The 19,174-nt window shown below is 35.4% G+C and overlaps 1 protein-coding gene and 1 long non-coding RNA gene across 2 annotated transcripts in view; one reads left to right on the top strand and one right to left on the bottom strand.

Annotated features, from left to right (window-relative positions):
- Nucleotides 1-5,334: 5,334 nt before the first annotated feature.
- Nucleotides 5,335-6,211, top strand: LOC110676676. Its single transcript, XR_002500620.1, has 2 exons — nt 5,335-5,728; nt 5,929-6,211. It is a non-coding gene; the product is annotated as an uncharacterized LOC110676676 (long non-coding RNA).
- The window catches only part of LOC5571676 (sialin), a 28,174-nt gene continuing 14,888 nt past the window's right edge, over nt 5,889-19,174 (bottom strand). The window contains exon 5 of the mRNA XM_001653713.2: nt 5,889-6,081. Coding sequence (XP_001653763.1) covers nt 5,932-6,081 — 150 coding nt within the window. The 3' untranslated portion in view covers nt 5,889-5,931. The remainder of the gene's footprint in view (nt 6,082-19,174) is intronic.

The following is a 19,174-nucleotide window of genomic DNA, read 5'->3' on the forward strand; positions in this document are numbered from 1 at the left end:
AAACCAAACAAAACTTTTCAAAATGTGAATAAATTCAAGTTTTCACGTATGGCGAAATAGGGAACCACTATGGCCACAACTGGTACAACTACCCTAGTTCGAGTTTCATGTTCAGCATGCTAATTGATATGAAATTATATTGGCATGAAGCTAACTAATGATAAAATAATGAAAACATACACTTCTAGCAGCGAAATAGAAGTTGTAGAAGCAATCAGAGTGAATTTGTTTGTATCTCTAACAGACTAGGTCTACGTAGTGTGTGAAATCCCGTAACCTCTGGGTATCATTATAAGTCTATAGCTGTTCTGACCTTTGGACTTAATTCAGTTGTTCACAAAGATCTCATAGCTATGTTTTTGTTGGCTGTTCATTTATAGATCTGAACCACGTTATTTACATAAGAGATAAATCATTTATGAATATTGAACTGCTTTCGATAAAAGTCAATACTGACCTTTGCAAACAATATCGATTAGTAATAAGCAGAAAGTTCAAATGTGGACATGACAGAAATTTTATGGGAAGAAAATATTATCAATGTAGAATAAAACCATGAGCTCTTAAAAATACGAAATGTTTTGATTTCGATGAATAAAAGATTTTCGAAACACAAAACATATGTTGAAAGATAGTAAAATTGTACCTAATAGAAATGTGCGTCCTTGAAAGCATGATAGTTGCCATCATTTATGAAGTTTAATGCACAGACCTTTGAAAGGTATTTGATCAGTGGCCCTAACTTGGGACTGTTGATTTATATTTGCTTTAAGACGTCCAATTTCAGTTGAATCCTGAACGCATTAATGCTCTGTGCTAGAGTTGATCTTGTAAAATTACAGTGCACTATGGTCCAGGAATCAGTTTTACGCGGAAAGATGCATTTTGAGCTTTAGAATGAAACATTAGACAAAAACGGTCTTCTACAAAGTTGTTTGTATTAGTAAGGTCCTTTGTTTGGTGTTATTTAAAATTAGGGTGGACCACATTTTCATAGAAATTGTGTAACTAACTTTCTTATTTGTAGAAATTATACTATACAAGCTTCAGCAAAGTTGTAGACCATTCAATTTCAAGCAACTTTGCCAAAACAAGTTTTTTTATATCTCTTAAATTGACCGATTTAGAGCTATTTTCCTACGGTGACATAGGGTGGTCCGAACAAAATTGGTTTTCTGGCTCTAGAGTTTTCAATTCAAATTTCTCATCAATGTAGTCTATGAAACACTTTTAGAACTTTGAAAAATGCGTAGTTTGGTGAGTGAAGAAACTCGCTATCTCTTTCCGTTTGGAAGTTATTGTTGTTTTTCTCTCAAAAACATGCCTACTTCGATTGTGAATATTTCTGATTGGGGCAAACATAAAAAATATCTTTTGACGACATTTAATAGACAAAATAAAATTGTAAATTATATAAAAAAATTACAGATGTGTTATTTTTGTAACTCTAATAAAACACCTTGAAAATCAAATATTTTTTATCACAAAAACTTTAATAACTTTTGAACTAAAATAGATATCAGCAATATTTTACATGAAAATTTGTGTTTTGTTAAGATCTAAAAGTCGTTAATAGACGACTTTGACGAGAAACTAATATTAAAAACACTAGAATTGAAAAACTGATTTTTGTTGGACCACCCTTTGATGATTAGGAAAAAATGCTCTAGATTGGTCAAATTTTGAGCTACAGAAAAACTTTTTTTTGGCAAAGTTGGTCAAAATTCCAAGTTCTACCGCTTTGCCTAAGAGTATATACCAGTATTTTTGCAAATAAAAAAGTTGATTATATGATTTGTGTGAAATTGTGGACCACCCTAGTTTTGAATGACTCAGTATGAAAGCCTACATTTTTATAAACAATTTTGTAGAAGATCATTTTTGTCTAAAATTTTATTTTCATGCTCAAAATGCAAAATAATAAAAAAAATACATACTATGAAAATCTTCAAAATAGTTTTAAAGCCCTATCTTTCTTATTTCAGATTTCTCATCAAAGCGGTCTATGAACGACTTTTAGAACTTAACAAAACGCAAATTTTCATGCAAAAAGATTGATGATATCTTTTTTAGTTCAAAAGTTATTAAAGTTTTTCTGCTTAAAACCATTTGTTTTTAAGGGCATTTTATTAGAGTTACAAAAATAACACATTTGTAATTTTTTGATATAATATACAATTTTATTTTGTCTTTTGAATGCCGTCAAAAGATATTTTTTATGTTTGCCCCAATCAAAAATATTCACAATCAAAGTAGGCATGTTTTTGAGAGAAAAACAACAATAACTCCCAAACGGAAAAAGATAGCGAGTTTCTTCACTCACGAAACTACGCATTTTTCAAAGTTCTAAAAGTGTTTCATAGACTACTTTGATGAGAAATTTGAATTGAAAACTCTAGAGCCAGAAAACCAATTTTGTTCGGACCACCCTATGTCACCGTAGGAAAATAGCTCTAAATCGGTCAATTTAAGAGATATAAAAAAACTTGTTTTGGCAAAGTTGCTTAAAATTGAATGGTCTACAACTTTGCTGAAGCATGTATAGTATAATTTCTACAAATAAGAAAGTTAGTGACACAATTTCTATGAAAATGTGGTTCACCCTAATTTTCAATAACACCAAACAAAGACCTTACTAATACAAACAACTTTGTAGAAGACCGTTTTTGTCTAATGTTTCATTCTAAAGCTCAAAATGCATCTTTCCGCGTAAAACTGATTCCTGGACCACTGTGCAGTGATACCTCCATGAGTCGATGTTCCATGAACTTTTAAAGTTTGAGCTCTCGATTTGTGCACATTGAGGAATGGCCCCAATTCATTCAATCTCTGTGCAACTTCAATTGCTCTGGTCAATCACGGATTGGCAACTACGAATTGTACGGTCATGTATGCTCATGCTCATGTAAGCTCATCATGCTCATGAGATTTGCAGCCCGAGGCTGTGTACATTATATCATATTAAAAAAATCAAGCTTGGTTTATTCACGCCTCCCTTCCTTTTCATAGTATGAGGTATCTATGGTATTTCGAAATAAAAAAGCACAACAACTTTTTTCTGATTTTTCGCACATCTGAACCGCGAGAAATCAATAAATAAGGCAACATAAAATTTCACTCATTGAAGACGGATTGTCTGACCGAACATGGATAAACTGTTGAATCTAATTTGCAGTTCTTAAATGCAATGTTGTAAAGGTTCAGAAATTTTTTTTTAATTTTCAAATTATTTTTAGAATACATCCGAAGCTCAAAATTATAATAATTTGATTTTGTAGAAACTTAAAACAAAATAATCTCAACTCTTCTCACAAACCTAATTCCTACAGAAATCGTCCAGAGATTCATTCACAGATCTTTGACTGCGATCATTTCTCCAGTATTTGCTCAATAAAACTAGCGGAAATACCTCCAGTAATTTTCACATAGATTAGTGTAAACATTTTCTTTCCTTCAGATTTTTTCATTTAGTTTTCCAGCCACTAATAGAGTGATTTTTACAAAAATTAATCCACATATTCTCCAGGTATTTTCCCGGAAATTTATTAGGAACTCCTAATTAAACTCAACTAAGGAACCCATGTTAAATTCCTCCAGCAATATCTCTTGGAATATATTGCCCTTGCAGTTATTTCATATTTATCTCGATAGATTTATCAAGTATAATTCATGGATTCTTTGAAATTTAATATAATTTGATACTTCAGCAAATACTGTGGCAACTATTCCGGTAATTCCTCTGTTCTTGGTCTTTTTCTGGCGATATGTTAAAACTGGAACAAAGCCTGCTCATCAGCTCAGTGATTTCATGGGGACTTATGTACTTCACATTATCTCAAAGCATTCATGTGGCCAATATGGTTAAAATCGAAAACCATTATTTTATGTTTTTTGGAAGTTAGTGACATAACTACACCACAAAATGGTTTTCAAATACATCGTAGGGCATTTCTAAAAATTAATTGCTTGTGGGCTACAAATTATTACTAACTAATTGCGAAAAAGCTCAAAAACTTTCTATGCAGTTTGAAAGCGCGCACAATTTTAATTTAGGTCTTACTAGTCCAATTGAAAATCTAGTTACTCAGGACTCCGAAAACATTCTCAATCAAGAGAACGGTTTCGAAAATTCCTGGGAGACTGATTTGGAATAAGTGGAAACTATTATTAAGAATTTCAAAAATATGAAAGCTCCTGGCGATGATGGAATTTTCAACATCCTCATCAAGAAACTTCCAGTAGCTTATCATTATTAGTTGATATGTTTAATAAATGTTTTGAATTAGCATATTTTCCTGACAAACGAAAAAATGCTAAGGTTGCACCAATTTTAAAAGCAGACAAAAATCCTTCAGAAGCTTCTAGCTATCGTCCAATCAGTTTGCCTTCCTCCATCAGTAAACTTTTTGATATGGTCATTTTGAACAAAATGCAAAAAATCCTTGTGTGCGGATGACACAGGCCTCTCCGCCAAAGGACGAAGTCTGCCTGCCACCAGTAGTAGATTGCAAAAAAGTTTGGATATTTTTTCTTCATACTTGCAAACCTGAAAAATTTCTCCTAATGCTTCTAAAACTTAAATAATAATATTCCCACATAAATCAAAAGCTCTTTATTTAAAACCTTCAAGTAGACATGTTGTCACGATGAGAGGGGTTTCAATAAATTGGTCAGATGAAGTTAAATATCTAAGGCTCATGCTAAATAAAAATCACATTGAGGGCATTCAAGTCAAATGTAACAAATATGTAAAGTGTCTGTATCCCCTTATTAACAGAAAATCAAAACTTTGTCTTAAAACAAGCTTTTGATATTCAAACAAATTTTCAGGCCAGCCATGTTGTATGCTGTACCAATATGGACTAGCTGTTGTAATACCAGGAAGAAAGCTCTGCAGAGAATTCAAAACAAAATTTTGAAAATGATTCTGAAGCTTCCTCCTTGTAAATGAATGTAATGTTTAACCTATTGAAAGAATTGAAATAATAATAAATGAAATAAGAAGAAATAGTTTGCTACCATATTAAAACCACTCGACTCAGAAAGGCAGTAAGTCAGTCGTCATATTCGGGGAACTCGCAGTTTGCACGACAAGCGACAACAAAAACAAATACCATCCACCCACTACTAGGGGTCGTCCATAAACCAGAAAACATTCACATCGATTGACTGGTATGCATGTAGAACATATAAATAATTATGTTTAAAGGTTACAGTTAGATATTGGTCAAAACACGATTCGCGTGGTTTACGAACGACCCCCACTAGCTTGAGCACAAAGGCACAAAAAGCGAGCGAAACGAAACGACTGAATGAAGAACTCGAACGAAACTCTCGGAAAGCGCTGGCATTCGCTCCTGTTACCACAGTCACATGAACATTTCCCATGTGGCCTCGTTCGCCAGTTTCAATTCCAACAGGACAGACGCGGACACGTTCTTTTTCATATAAGAGAGCGGGGGTCCGCACTGGAAATGGGATATACTCTCTGTAACCGTGACGACTCGGATGCAAAAAGGTGTGAGACAACTGGGTGGGAACCGAAATCGAGTCGCGTGGGTCCGGAAGCGAAAACTGTGTGAAATGAGTGTTTTTGTGTTAAAATTTTAAATCTCGCCGCATGTGACGCGATCGCAAAATTGCAACAACGATTGCCGACGACGACAACTCACTTGGTGTGCTTTATGTGAAATTTAAACACAACGATCGAACAGGAACGCAGCCCCGGGTTGGTATTTTTCCGGACGAGATACGATTTTGTATTGCTTACTTCTCACTCGAAGTCTTTATCGGCACGCGATTCGCACTCAAGCCGTGGTGTGTTGCGGTGCGATATGAATTCAGGCGTTTTGCGATTGCATGGCGGCGATTGTCGTCAGAATGAACAGTTAACAGAAAATAACTTATATTTCGATTTTTTTATTACAGAAGTCACGTTGAGGCTTGGTTATCATCGGATTCGTCCGAAAGATCGTTCCATGACTGAATTTTTCCTGATCCGAACAGGATGTAGATGACATTCGTGACATTGAGGACCCAGAAAGCGACCCAAAATACGGTACGCCATTCACTGAGCGTTTGCTGGAAAAATATACGGAAAGGCATTTAAAATAATATAGGATTAGATTTGTAATTATGTTAGATATATTAACTTAGATATGTAAAACACTGAAACCACAATTAACGTAATGAATTGGGGTACTAAATAGAATTTTGCGTATTCTAGTATTGTCTGTGCTGAGTTACCGCTTCACACTTCGTCAAGCTCCATTACTAGCTAACACCAGTCAAATTCTTTTCAGTAATGAAAAAATTACCGCCATGTAGGTAGCATAACATAGTATAAAAACTTTCAAAAATCGTAGGCGGAATTGCATAGCATATTCACTACATTGAATGTACTATGCTAAAGTGACCAGATGTGATTGGCTTCAATGCGGGACAAAAATGGTAAACTTCTGAAAATTATTGCAAGAAATACTGAAAAGTACAAGGTCGGTTCGATTTTACCAACATGACAAAAATTTTCTTGTTCCCTGAATTGAAACGTGCCAAAATCGAACGGTTGATTCCATTAAAACTTTTATCACCGTAATAATGACCACGAATTGAATTTACCTATTTTGAACGAGGTATGTCTCAAAAGGGCCCACAGAATCAATGAGATTAACAGTGCCAAAATCAAACGAGCATTGTATGCACATTCTTATTAGTTTTTTTAAAGTAATAAAATAATAGAATTTGGATTTTTAAGCTATTTTTTATGAAGTTTTTCATTAAACAGGCATTTTCTGATTTGCACTTTTGCTCAAAATTTCATATGTGTTTTCTAATATTTAGTTGGATTTCCATAATCTGTTTTGAAAGAGTTAATATTGAATATTTAATAGATAAAAAATGACAAAATAAGATTAAATTTAGGTCTGGATCACGTGATATTTTCGAACCAGAATTTTCAATGAGTTGCAATCAGAATTTTGTAAGCCTTCAATACCAGAGATATTGAAGCAAAAATGTATGGTGTTTCGAACTGAATTCTTGTTAGTATTTTAGACTGAATATAATCCAAGAAAGAATCTAGAAGAATTATGAGTAGACACGGTGATTTAATTTACCAAATAAAATCCCAAGAATGCAGACTTCAGTACGATCAAAATCATTGCAGGAATAGAAAAACCATTTTGAAAACAATTGTAACAATTGGAAATCAAAAGTAGATTCTGAACAAAAGCATAAAAGGGTTTCTTAACAGTGTCATGAAAAAATTCGCGTTATTAGTATTTTGTCAAGACTCCGGCTGAAATATTGTGAAAAAGTCTTGTGAATTTTGTGAAAATTTCATATTTTATCCTAATTTTGTTGGGATTCTGATAATAGTTTCAAGTACAAAGTTTTTGTGTAATCCCCACAATCCGGGACGTTTTCCGGGACGCTTGGTGATGCGGGACAGGTTGCTTAAATCCGGGACTGTCCCGCATAATCCGGGACGTCTGGTCACTTTATACTATGCAGTGAAATCACTCCTCACTTATAATAATCCTCACAGCTACTTGAGGTCATTCAAAAATGACGTCCATCATTTGGGGGAGGGATAGTCTTAGAAACTGTGACAGTGTAATAGTCCAATAGACCATCATTCTGTTCAAAATGACCTTTTCAAAAAGTTTACTGATGGAAGAAAGCAAACTGATTGGACGATAGCTAGAAGCTTCTGCAGGATTTTTGTCTGGTTTTAAAATTGGTACAACCTTAGCATTTTTCCATTTGTCAGGAAAATATGTTAATTGAAAAAAAAAAAGTTAAATATATCAACTTAAAATAATAAGCTACTTTCTACAAGTTTCTTGATGAGGATGTATAAAATTCCATCATCGCCAGAAGCTTTGAAATTTTTGATTTTTTTAATAACAGTTCTCACTTCTTCCAAATCAGTCTCCCAGGCATTTTCGAAAACGTTCTCTTGATTGAGAATATTTTCGAAGTCCTGAGTAACTTGATTGTCAGTTGGACTAGTAAGTCCTAAATTAAAATTGTGCGCAATTTCAAACTGCATAGTAAGTTTTTGAGCTTTTTCGCAATTAGTTAGTAATAATTTGTATTCCTCTCTTAATGCCGGTTTTGGCTTCTGAGGTTTTTTCAAGATTTTAGATAATTTCCAAAAGGGCATAGAGCCAGGGTCCAATTGAGAAAGCTTATTTTCAAAATTTTTGTTTCTTAATTGTGCAAAACGTTTCTTGATTTCTCTCTGCAAATTCTACCATATAATTTTCATAGCAGGATCGCGAGTGCGTTGAAATTGCCTTCTCCTCACGTTTTTAAGGCGGATCAAGAGTTTAAGATCATCGTCTATAATCACGGATTCAAATTTTTGGAATTGCAATGCTTCTGGCTTCAACAGTGGAATTTTTCAAAGTTTCAAGAGCATTGTTAATATCAAGTTTTTTTTTGTATAGAAATATTAACATTAAGATTAGAGTCAATATATGTTTCATATATATATTCCAGTCGGCACGAAAATAATTAAAAGTGGAGCTGATAGGATTGAGAATCGCTTCATGGGATATTTGAAATGTAACAGGGACATGATCAGAATCAAAATCAGCATGAGTAATCAGTTGGCTACAAAGATGACTAGAGTTGGTTTAGACCAAATTACGTAGATGGATTTCTAGAAGAGGAAAAACATGTAGGGGTATCAGGGTATTGAATTGAGAAATATCCTGAAGAGCACTCATCAAATAAAATTCTGCCGTTGGAATTACTTTGATAATTATTCCATCCCGACCAACCAGTTTTCCGATTTCTTTATAAATCTTTGTCCAACGATGGCGATCGCCAACGATTCAAAACGAATCGGTATCGATCGCTATCGAAAATCACTGACTGGTTGATCGGGATGACTGATGTTTGGCATTAAATTCACCAATGACAAAAATTTTTGACTTATTGCGAGTCATTTTTTGCAAGTCAGTTTGTAGCAAATTAACTTGTTGCCCAGAGCATTGGAAAGGCAAATAGGCAGCTATGAAAGTATATTTACCAAGTTGTGTTTCAACTGAAACACCTAAAGTTTCAAAAAATTTAGTTTCAAATGACGAAAACAGTTTTTTTTTAATTTATTTATTAGTATCATTTCAAACATTACATTCATTATTTCTTATATCTAGGTATTCTGTGTTATTAGACAACACTATCATCCTAATTTGGTAACACAAATCTAAGATTTTATTAACATTTTGTTAACAACATATTACATTTCATTTGCCTATCAGTTCAGATTTTTTACAGGTGAGTTGATAAGAGAAAAAAAACGTTTTAATATACATAACCTAACTTAACCTAAACACTTAACGCATTAATCGTGGCAATAGAAGATTGTAACGATTTTTGCCTGAAATTATTATTTTTTTTTTTTTACATTTGTTCCAATGTTTCAACATTGGATATTCTATGTAACTCATTGGTACTATACCAGAGAGGAAGCCTCAGAATCATTTTCAAAATTTTATTTTGAATTCTCTGCAACAACAGCTAGTCCTTATTGGTACAGCATACAACATGGCTGGCCTGAAAATTTGTTTGAATATCAAAAGCTTGTTCTTAAGACAAAGTTTTGATTTTCTATTAATAAGGGGATACAGACATTTTCCATATTTATTACATTTGGATTGAATGCCCTGACTAATTTATTGGAACCCCTCTCATCGTGACAACATGTCTACTTGAAGGTTTCAAATAAAGAGCTTTTGGTTTATGTGGGAATATTATTAGTTGAGTTTTGGAAGCATTAGGAGAAATCTTCCATTTCTGCAAGTATGAAGAAAATATAAGGTACCCCGAGACAAGTGAGAATCCGGGGTAAGTGGGGCGTTTCGTCATAGCTCAACTAGGAAAAGTATTTCATGGCGGTATTCTTCTAGAAAGTTGAAGATACAATGACAAATACATAGTACTAAACATATTGTTATTTTTATTACCATGTGGTTAATGTAACAGTTGTCAGTTCAGCGCCATTTTCAACTTGCATGACAAATTGTGACACGTTTCACGTCTTGCATTGACTCGCAACATATAAATGTGTTTGAAATCGAATTTCCATCAGTAAGCTATAATTTTAGTATTATTACTAGCTGCTAACGATAAACCAGTATTTTGTTTTCATTTCATATGAAATTTTCGATGGTCTATCTTACCCCAAAATATATTTGAACCTGGGGTAAGGTCCCACTATCAAAACAAAAACCAGAATCAAAACTTTTCGTACACGTTTCATACATTTTTCTAGAAAATAGCACTGAAACATTCAAACAAATGATTTTTATCAAAAAAGATCAACCTCAAATTACGTTATTGCATAAGAGGGAGAAGAAAAGTGTTATTATTCTTTATTTTTTAATTATTTTTTTATTTTTGAAATACAACTTCAAAATTGAACAAACACACAGCTGAAATTTGAAATGCATCATGAGAACGATTACTTTTCTATGATATTTGAGCTTTATTTGTTATTTCTACCAAATTAAGTAGTGATGGAAAACTATTCCATTAAGGAATTTTCAGTTAATATTAGATGTGAGGGAACATACTATTATATAAAGGGTTTCTTCCTAAAACGTAACGTATTTTATGGTTGATCCCTTATGTTCATCAAATATGTACTTAAAATTAAAAATCTATGACTTATCAATCCTGTAATGGTTGACTTACTGATGTGGATTGACGCATGAAACTGGATGTGTCCCACTTGCCCCGCTTAGCGAGGTAACTGCGTCCATTGGCTCATTCTAAAACTTTCTTCCAAGGTTTTCACAATTTGGAAATTATTCGATTAGTTTCATGCACACACTAGCAAACCCAAGCAGCACAGTTTGTTTCAACTCAAGAATAAAATGATCTCTTGAAACTAATCCAAGTTGTCAATGGTTGAAAATATGACTTTCAATTGCACTGAACAGCAACGCAAAAAGCGCAAGAGGTGGAGTCTGTTTGCAACATATTTAAGTTATATCGAAATTGCTTATTTGTGGCAAAATACTTGAGAGAAAAAAAATGAAAACAAAAATATGAACGAGAACCAAACTTCCGACCTCAAGATCACCAAACTTCTCCTCTAGTCACTACTCCACAAGCTCTTCGAACAATTGCTTCGCCAATGCACTATAAAAGCGACCACATGGCCCATTAATCAAAGCTTGTTGCTTTTAACTTGACTGCACCCTTCGGAATACAAGTTCATTACTGTCGAAATTAGACCACGCCTGAAATAATCTAAACTTTTTGTAAAAACTTCCGCGCAACATATGAGAAACACCATTCAAACAAACAAACTGTTGCTAGACCATGTTTTCGTTGTTAGATGATACGTAGGGTGCAACTCAACCACATTGCAACTCGATTCAGTGCGCATCGTACCTTCGTGCTGTGCGTACACGAATTCTCTCTGCTCTTGGAAGTTTTCTTAAAAACTACCTAAAGCAATAAAACAGTACTTTTCAGTGCTACACAAACAGTACTTTTCAGTGCTAAAATTAAAAACGGTACTTTTCAGTGCTACTTAAACAGTACTTTTCAGTACTATTTTTTCTACTATTGATCCCTTTACGATCCTTGTTTGGACCCGTGCCTTCGATTTTTCGTTGGACCCGTTGGCGAAAGCTAGTGGTGGTAATCCTTCTTGGACACCGTCTAGGGAAAAAACCTCTCGAAGGTCACGTCTTTCTCGTTTATTAACTAAACATGGTATCAACAACTAACAAAAGGAAGGGTGAATCTCTGAATTCACGACTTCCTTCCAAAAAAGTGGGTTTTAAAACTGTCACTACACGTGGCAAGAATGGAAGAAAGGATGCTTCCCCGGAATGCGAAGTTTCTTCCAAGGGTGAAATGAATAATTGTATTGAAATGAGCAATCAGTTCGATACTCTAGACAAATTTTCCGAACACCAAATCGAAGCAGCCTCTAGCCCAGGCTCTTTGATTCAAGTGAGGAAGCAAAGAGTGCCGCCTATCGTGGTCAGTTGTTCTGAATTTGGGGGATTTAGGCAGGAGATCTTGAACTCCATTAGGGGAATCAAGGTTTCCTTCCAAATCGCAAAGAAAGGAGACTGTCGCGTTTTGCCGGAAACTCTTAAAGATCGCGAACTTCTTCTCAGATATCTTGAAAAGAAGAAGCACAAATTTTTTACTTATGACGACAAAACTGAACGTTTGTTCAAAGTCGTCTTGAAAGGTCTCTCAAGTGACTATAAGTCACCTGAAGAGATCAAAAATGGAATAAATGATTTACTTGGATTTTCCCCAGTCCAAGTAATCATTATGAAAAAGAGAACCCAATCTGGCATTGTTCGGAAAGGGCTTTCTCAAGAATATTATTTAGTTCACTTTAACAAAAAAGAACTAAATAATATTAAAGCTTTAGAAAAAGCTAAACTTATGTTCGATGTCCGTGTGACGTGGGAACATTTCCAGAAACCTGGAGGAAATTACCAGAACCCCACTCAGTGCCGTCGGTGCTAAAAGTGGGGTCATGGTACAAAAAATTGCCGCATGGATGCTAAATGCATGATTTGCGGAGGTTCTTCTCACGCTAAGGACGACTGTCCTGTGAAAGAAGATACCAGAAAATTTCAATGCGCCAATTGCAAGGGCCCTCACAAAGCTAACTTTTGGGAATGCATTTCACGCAAAAGAGTTGTTGAGGCTCGTGCCAAGCAGATGAAGGATAATATCCGTTACGATAACGGTCGTTTCCGGAATTTGCCTGGTAGAGTATCGAACAATGCTCATTTTTCAGTTAACGATCGCTTGATTAGGAATCATACCCACCAGGAAGATCATAATCATGCTCATTCACAAACAAATTTTAATCCGTCGGGTAGCCGTTCGAATCTTTCAATTTCGAATGTATCTACCCACGGCAAATCCTTTGCCGATATCGTAGCAGGTAATTTGAACTCTTCCCCTGTTCGTTCCATGAGTACCCATTCTACTTGTTTCAAATCAAATGGAAAAAACCCTACCGCCACAGGTAACTCCTACCCCGCTTCTTCGTCTACCGAAAATTCCAATGGGAAATCATCAGATGATATGTCTGCCTCTGATTTTAATTTTCTAACTGAACAATTGAATCTAATGATTGATGCAATGTTCAAAGCCACCACTATGACTGAAGCAGTCCAAGTAGGTGTAAAGCTTAGCTTAGCTTAGCTTAGACTGACTACACATATCAATGGTTGCTATTCCGTAATTGACCGAAGTCAGTGAAAATGCACAAAGAATCAACTAGAAGTTCGGCTGGGATTGGCCATAATCTTCTTCAGTGTACATAATTCAGTGCCTCTATTTATACAGGGTCAATAACGGCGCCGGCCACGTCCTTGCAGTCAGGTGGGATTGGGGGAAGGAATGTTAGTGTGTAACCTTTGCTTTTTGGAGACCGTGTTTGCCTCTGCATCTCCACAAAGGTTACTGGGAGGGATGTTTGTTAATGGGGAGGATCGTTGGGTCATAGGATTCACTTTGATAAGCGATTAGACCATGATAAACAATGATTTGTGAGATATATACATGCTTATACGTAAATATAATATTTTCATTTGATATGAACAATTTCTATGTAGAGGAAAATTATGCCGACACTTGAGGTGACGAACCATTCAAAGTTTGTTGAACAAATACCTAAATGTAACATTCCTACAGCTGTCAGGACGAAAGCATGTGTTATTATATTTTACTCATTTGAAAAGAAACAAAAAATTGGTTGGGACATCATAGAACACTCTTATTCTTATGCCGACACTTACAGTGGCGAACCATCCAAAGTTTGTTGAATAAAGTGAACCTTTCGCAAGTCTACACTTGTAGTGTCGAACCATTCAAAGTTTTTTTTAATTACAAAAATAAAGGTATATAAGAGGTGTTCTGAAAAAAAAGTTAAACATAAAAAAATCCTGAATCAGAGTTTGTGTCGACACTCACAGTGACGAACCATCCATAGTTTGTTGAAAAATCATATTTACATCCCACCATTGTAACGATTGAATGTGCAGTCATACATATTTTATAGATTAGAAATAGTAGCATGAAACGAGCTCACCAATTGATCCGTTATCCTTGACTGAGCAGCCACAATCCACTTTCGGCTTCACTCGTTTGCTCGGCTATAAAAAAGCACTCAGGAAAAAAAATAAGCGCGCGACCCAAAAAGAATTAAAAAAAAAAACTGTTCGGGCTTTCTTGACGCACTGCCCAGGAGCAAGCGTCAAGGTCGAAGGATCAAACAGAACTAACCGATCGCGGCACTTTTTCAGTTACTCCAACCGAACTCACCGATCACGCCACTTTTTCACTTACTAGACCAACGCGCGACATGTTTGATCCTGCCCTCGTCGCTCGCCCCGGCAAAAGCAAGTGTCAAGGTCGAAAGATCAAACAGAACTAACCGATCGCGGCACTTTTTCACTTTCTTCAACCGAACTCATCGATCACGCCACTTTTTCACTTACGAGACCGACGCGCGACATGTTTGATCCTGCCCTCGTCGCTCGCCCCGGCAAAAGCAAGTGTCAAGGTCGAAAGATCAAACAGAACTCCGAAGCAGTCCAAGTAGGTGTAAAATTTACAAATAAAATTGTTATTGGATTACGTTTTTCTAATGGATCCAAATAATAATTTAAATATTTTAAATTGGAATGCTCGTTCTCTGAATGGTAAAGAGGACGAGCTGTTTAATTTTCTTACAGCTAATAACGTGCATATAGCAGTTATTACCGAAACTTATTTAAAACCTGGATCCAAATTTAAAAAAGATCCTAACTTTTTTGTTTATCGTAATGATCGACTTGATGGGGCATGTGGGGGAGTTGCAATCATCATTCATAGGCGTATAAAACATCAACTGTTTTCGTCATTTGAAACTAAAGTTTTTGAAACTTTAGGTGTTTCTGTTGAAACACAGTTTGGTAAATATACTTTCATAGCTGCCTATTTGCCTTTTCAATGCTCTGGACAGCAAGTTAATTGGCTTCAAACTGACTTGCGAAAATTAACTCGCAATAAGTCAAAATTTTTTGTCATTGGTGACTTTAATGCCAAACATCGGTCATGGAATAATTCTCAAAGTAATTCCAACGGCAGAATTTTATTTGATGAGTGCTCTTCAGGATATTTCTCAATTCAATACCCTGATAGCCCTACATGTTTTTCCTCTTCTAGAAATCCATCTACGATTGACTTGGTCTTAACCGACTCTAGTCATCTTTGTAGCCAATTAGTTACTCATGCTGATTTTGATTCTGATCATGTCCCTGTTACATTTCAAATATCGCATGAAGCGATTCTCAATCCTATCAGCTCCACTTTCAATTATTTACGAGCCGACTGGAATATATATGAAACGTATGTTGACTCTAATCTTGAAGTTAACATTTCTTTAGAAACTAAAATTGAAACTTTAACAAATTCCATTGTTGAAGCCAGAAACATTGCAATTCCAAAATGTGAAGTAAAATTTGAATCCGTGATTATAGACGATGATCTTAAACTCTTGATCCGTCTTAAAAACGTGAGGAGAAGGCAATTTCAACGCACTCGTGATCCTGCTATGAAAATTATATGGCAGGATTTGCAGAAAGAAATCAAGAAACGTTTTGCAGATTTAAGAAACAAAAATTTTGAAAATAAAATTTCTCAATTGGACCCCGGCTCTAAGCCCTTTTGGAAATTATCTAAAATCTTGAAAAAACCTCAGAAGCCTATACCGGCATTGAAAGAGGAAAACAAATTATTACTAACTAATTGCGAAAAATCTCAAAAACTTGCTATGCAGTTTGAAAGTGCGCACAATTTTAATTTAGGGCTTACTAGTCCAATTAAAAATGAAGTTACTCAGGAGTTCGAAAATATTCTCAATCAAGAGAACGTTTTCGAAAATGCCTGGGAGACTGATTTGGAAGAAGTGAGAACTATTATTAAAAAATTCAAAAATATGAAAGCTCCTGGCGATGATGGAATTTTCTACATCCTCATCAAGAAACTTCCAGAAAGTAGCTTATCATTTTTAGTTGATATATTTAACAAATGTTTTCAATTAACATATTTTCCTGACAAATGGAAAAATGCTAAGGTTGTTCCAATTTTAAAACCAGACAAAAATCCTGCAGAAGCTTCTAGCTATCGTCCAATCAGTTTGCTTTCCTCCATCAGTAAACTTTTTGAAAAGGTTATTTTGAACAGAATGATGGCCCACATCAACGAGAATTCAATTTTTGCCAATGAACAGTTCGGATTCCGCCATGGACATTCGACCACTCATCAACTTTTACGTGTAACAAATTTGATCCGTTCCAACAAATCTGAAGGCTACTCTACTGGTCTTGCTCTTCTAGACATAGAAAAAGCATTCGACAGTGTTTGGCATGAAGGTTTGATTGTAAAATTGAAAAATTTTAATTTTCCAACATACATTGTTAGAATAATTCAAAGTTATCTGTCAAATCGTACACTTCAGGTTAATTATCAGCACTCCAGATCTGAAAGACTTCCTGTAAGAGCTGGTGTTCCCCAAGGCAGCATTTTGGGACCAATATTATACAATATTTTCACATCTGACTTACCTGAGTTACCTCAGGGATGTCAAAAATCTTTGTTTGCGGATGACACAGGCCTCTCCGCCAAAGGACGAAGCCTGCGTGTCATCTGTAGTCGATTGCAAAAAAGTTTGGATATTTTTTCTTCATACTTGCAAAAATGGAAGATTTCTCCTAATGCTTCCAAAACTCAACTAATAATATTCCCACATAAACCAAAAGCTCTTTATTTGAAACCTTCAAGTAGACATGTTGTCACGATGAGAGGGGTTCCAATAAATTGGTCAGATGAAGTTAAGTATCTAGGACTCATGCTAGATAAGAATTTAACTTTCAAAAATCACATTGAGGGCATTCAAGCCAAATGTAACAAATATGTAAAATGTCTCTATCCCCTTATTAATAGAAAATCAAAACTTTGTCTTAAGAACAAGCTTTTGATATTCAAACAAATTTTCAGGCCAGCCATGTTGTATGCTGTACCAATATGGACTAGCTGTTGTAATATCAGGAAGAAAGCTCTGCAGAGAATTCAAAATAAAATTTTGAAAATGATTCTGAGGCTTCCTCCCTGGTATAGTACCAATGAGTTACATAGGATATCCAATGTTGAAACATTGGAACAAATCTATATAAATAAAAATGGAGTGGTGTTTGTATGTCACGAAATGGCTTACGGATGGCTGGTCAACGGATTTGTATAATTCTTTCTCCATTTTGTTCGTCAAGGGTTCCGACGTGTTTGTGTGTATTAAAGTTCTAGGATATTCATCGGGAAAGTCGGAAAAACGAGAGTGAACGGAACTGACATTTTGTATGGGACGATTCATAGCGGTTTTCAACAGCCTACTTGATGGCAAAACGAAGTTTGCCGGGACCACTAGTGTCAAATAAAATAATCAATAATTTCAGGCAAAAATCGTTACAATCTTCTATTGCCACGATTAATGCGTTATATGTTTAGGTTAAGTTAGGTTAAGTATATTAAAAACTTTTTTTTCTCTTATAAGCAGGTGAAATCAACTCACCTGTAAAAAATCTGAACTGCTACGGCAAATGAAATGTAATATGTTGTTAACAAAATGTTAATAAAATCTTAGATTTGTTTTACCAAATTAGGATGATAGTGTTGTCTAATAACACAGAACACCTAGATATAAGAAATAATGAATGTAATGTTTGGAATGATACTAATAAAGAAATTAAAAAAAAAAAAAAAAATTGCAACTCGATTCAAACAAACAAACTTCTAGCTGTCATACACGTAGTTTAGTGCAACTTGGTCGCAACTGGGATGAATCTTCTTGAATTGTGGGTATGGAAACGAAAATTGAATGCGAGTTGCGGATACTTTAAATGAAAGTAATTTGAAACATAACATTAAAACCGGCATTTTGGGAGAAGTTTCAAGAGTTTGTTTGAAAAGTTGCAGGAAACATCTTGACAAACTTGACTTCATTGCTATTTGCAAAGGACATTAGCAGTAAATCTTGTCGTTTCAAAAATGTTGAACGTCAAACAAGAAGTGAAATGCATTTTCATTGGAACGGAAATGAAACTTTATGAGCCTTGATATTGATATGCAACCGAACTAGAACCATGTAAGTTACAGATGCTTTTACTGATACGTGATTGAAACCATTTTTGAAAAGCATCTCTTTGGAAGATGTTTCGTGTGCTACTTGGGAATATGTTGCCAAAACGTGATTGTGTTGTTGGATTTGAAAAATATTGACAATTGAAAATTTTATTGAACAATTTGTTTGAACTATCGTTTTTTGGCTCCTTGGGCACGTCAGGAGTTAATCATCAATATTAACCTCCTTTTCCCGAGCAGCCTAGATAGCCGCGTAGTGTCGGTAGCGGTTGTTTCAACTGGCTAAGAATTAACACTACGGACTGCCTGTTCCGGTGGTAAAAGTCCACCTCACAGGTGACCCCTAATTTATGGTGTGATGCGTACCGTGCCTAGGAATGAATGGTTAGGGGGGTCTAAATAAAACCTAACCGCAAACGGAGCCTGTGGGGTACCAGGGCGCCCTCCACAGTATTGAGTCCTTCCTGTGCTACCCGGAGCAATGGTGCAGGTGACCTTGTGTTTCTCCGAGATAATCGGCTGCCCTTCTTCAGTCTCTATCTTGAGGCTTAATAAGGGTGGGATTATGAATATGTTGACATTTAATTTAAATTATCACCTATATGGATTCGCATTATGCGTTTTACACAGTGTATTCTGTGCTCTTTCGCCTTTAGCGACTTTAAATAGATACCGATCTGGTTTTTTGTTGCTGGTCTTTTTCGTGCTGAGATTGCAAAAAGCTTAATCCTGCCTAGTTTGGGTAGTGGCTACGGTTAGGTTAGCTCAGATCAATCTCCAGCATAAAAGAACAGCAACGATCAATCTTTGCAGACTCATGCAAAATGGTGCAGCCCAAGTGGCGCTAGTTCAAGAACCCTACTTTCGTAAAGGGAACTTCTATCTAGGTAACCTTGTGGACCCAGTTTTTGCTACTTTCAGCAAACTTGAAATGGCAAACTCGCGCTCCATGCCCCGCGCATGCGTGCTCGTAAATAAAGCAATCGTTGCT

This window comes from Aedes aegypti, chromosome 2 (genome assembly GCF_002204515.2).
Source record: "Aedes aegypti strain LVP_AGWG chromosome 2, AaegL5.0 Primary Assembly, whole genome shotgun sequence".
NCBI classification, from domain to species: Eukaryota; Metazoa; Arthropoda; class Insecta; order Diptera; family Culicidae; genus Aedes; species Aedes aegypti.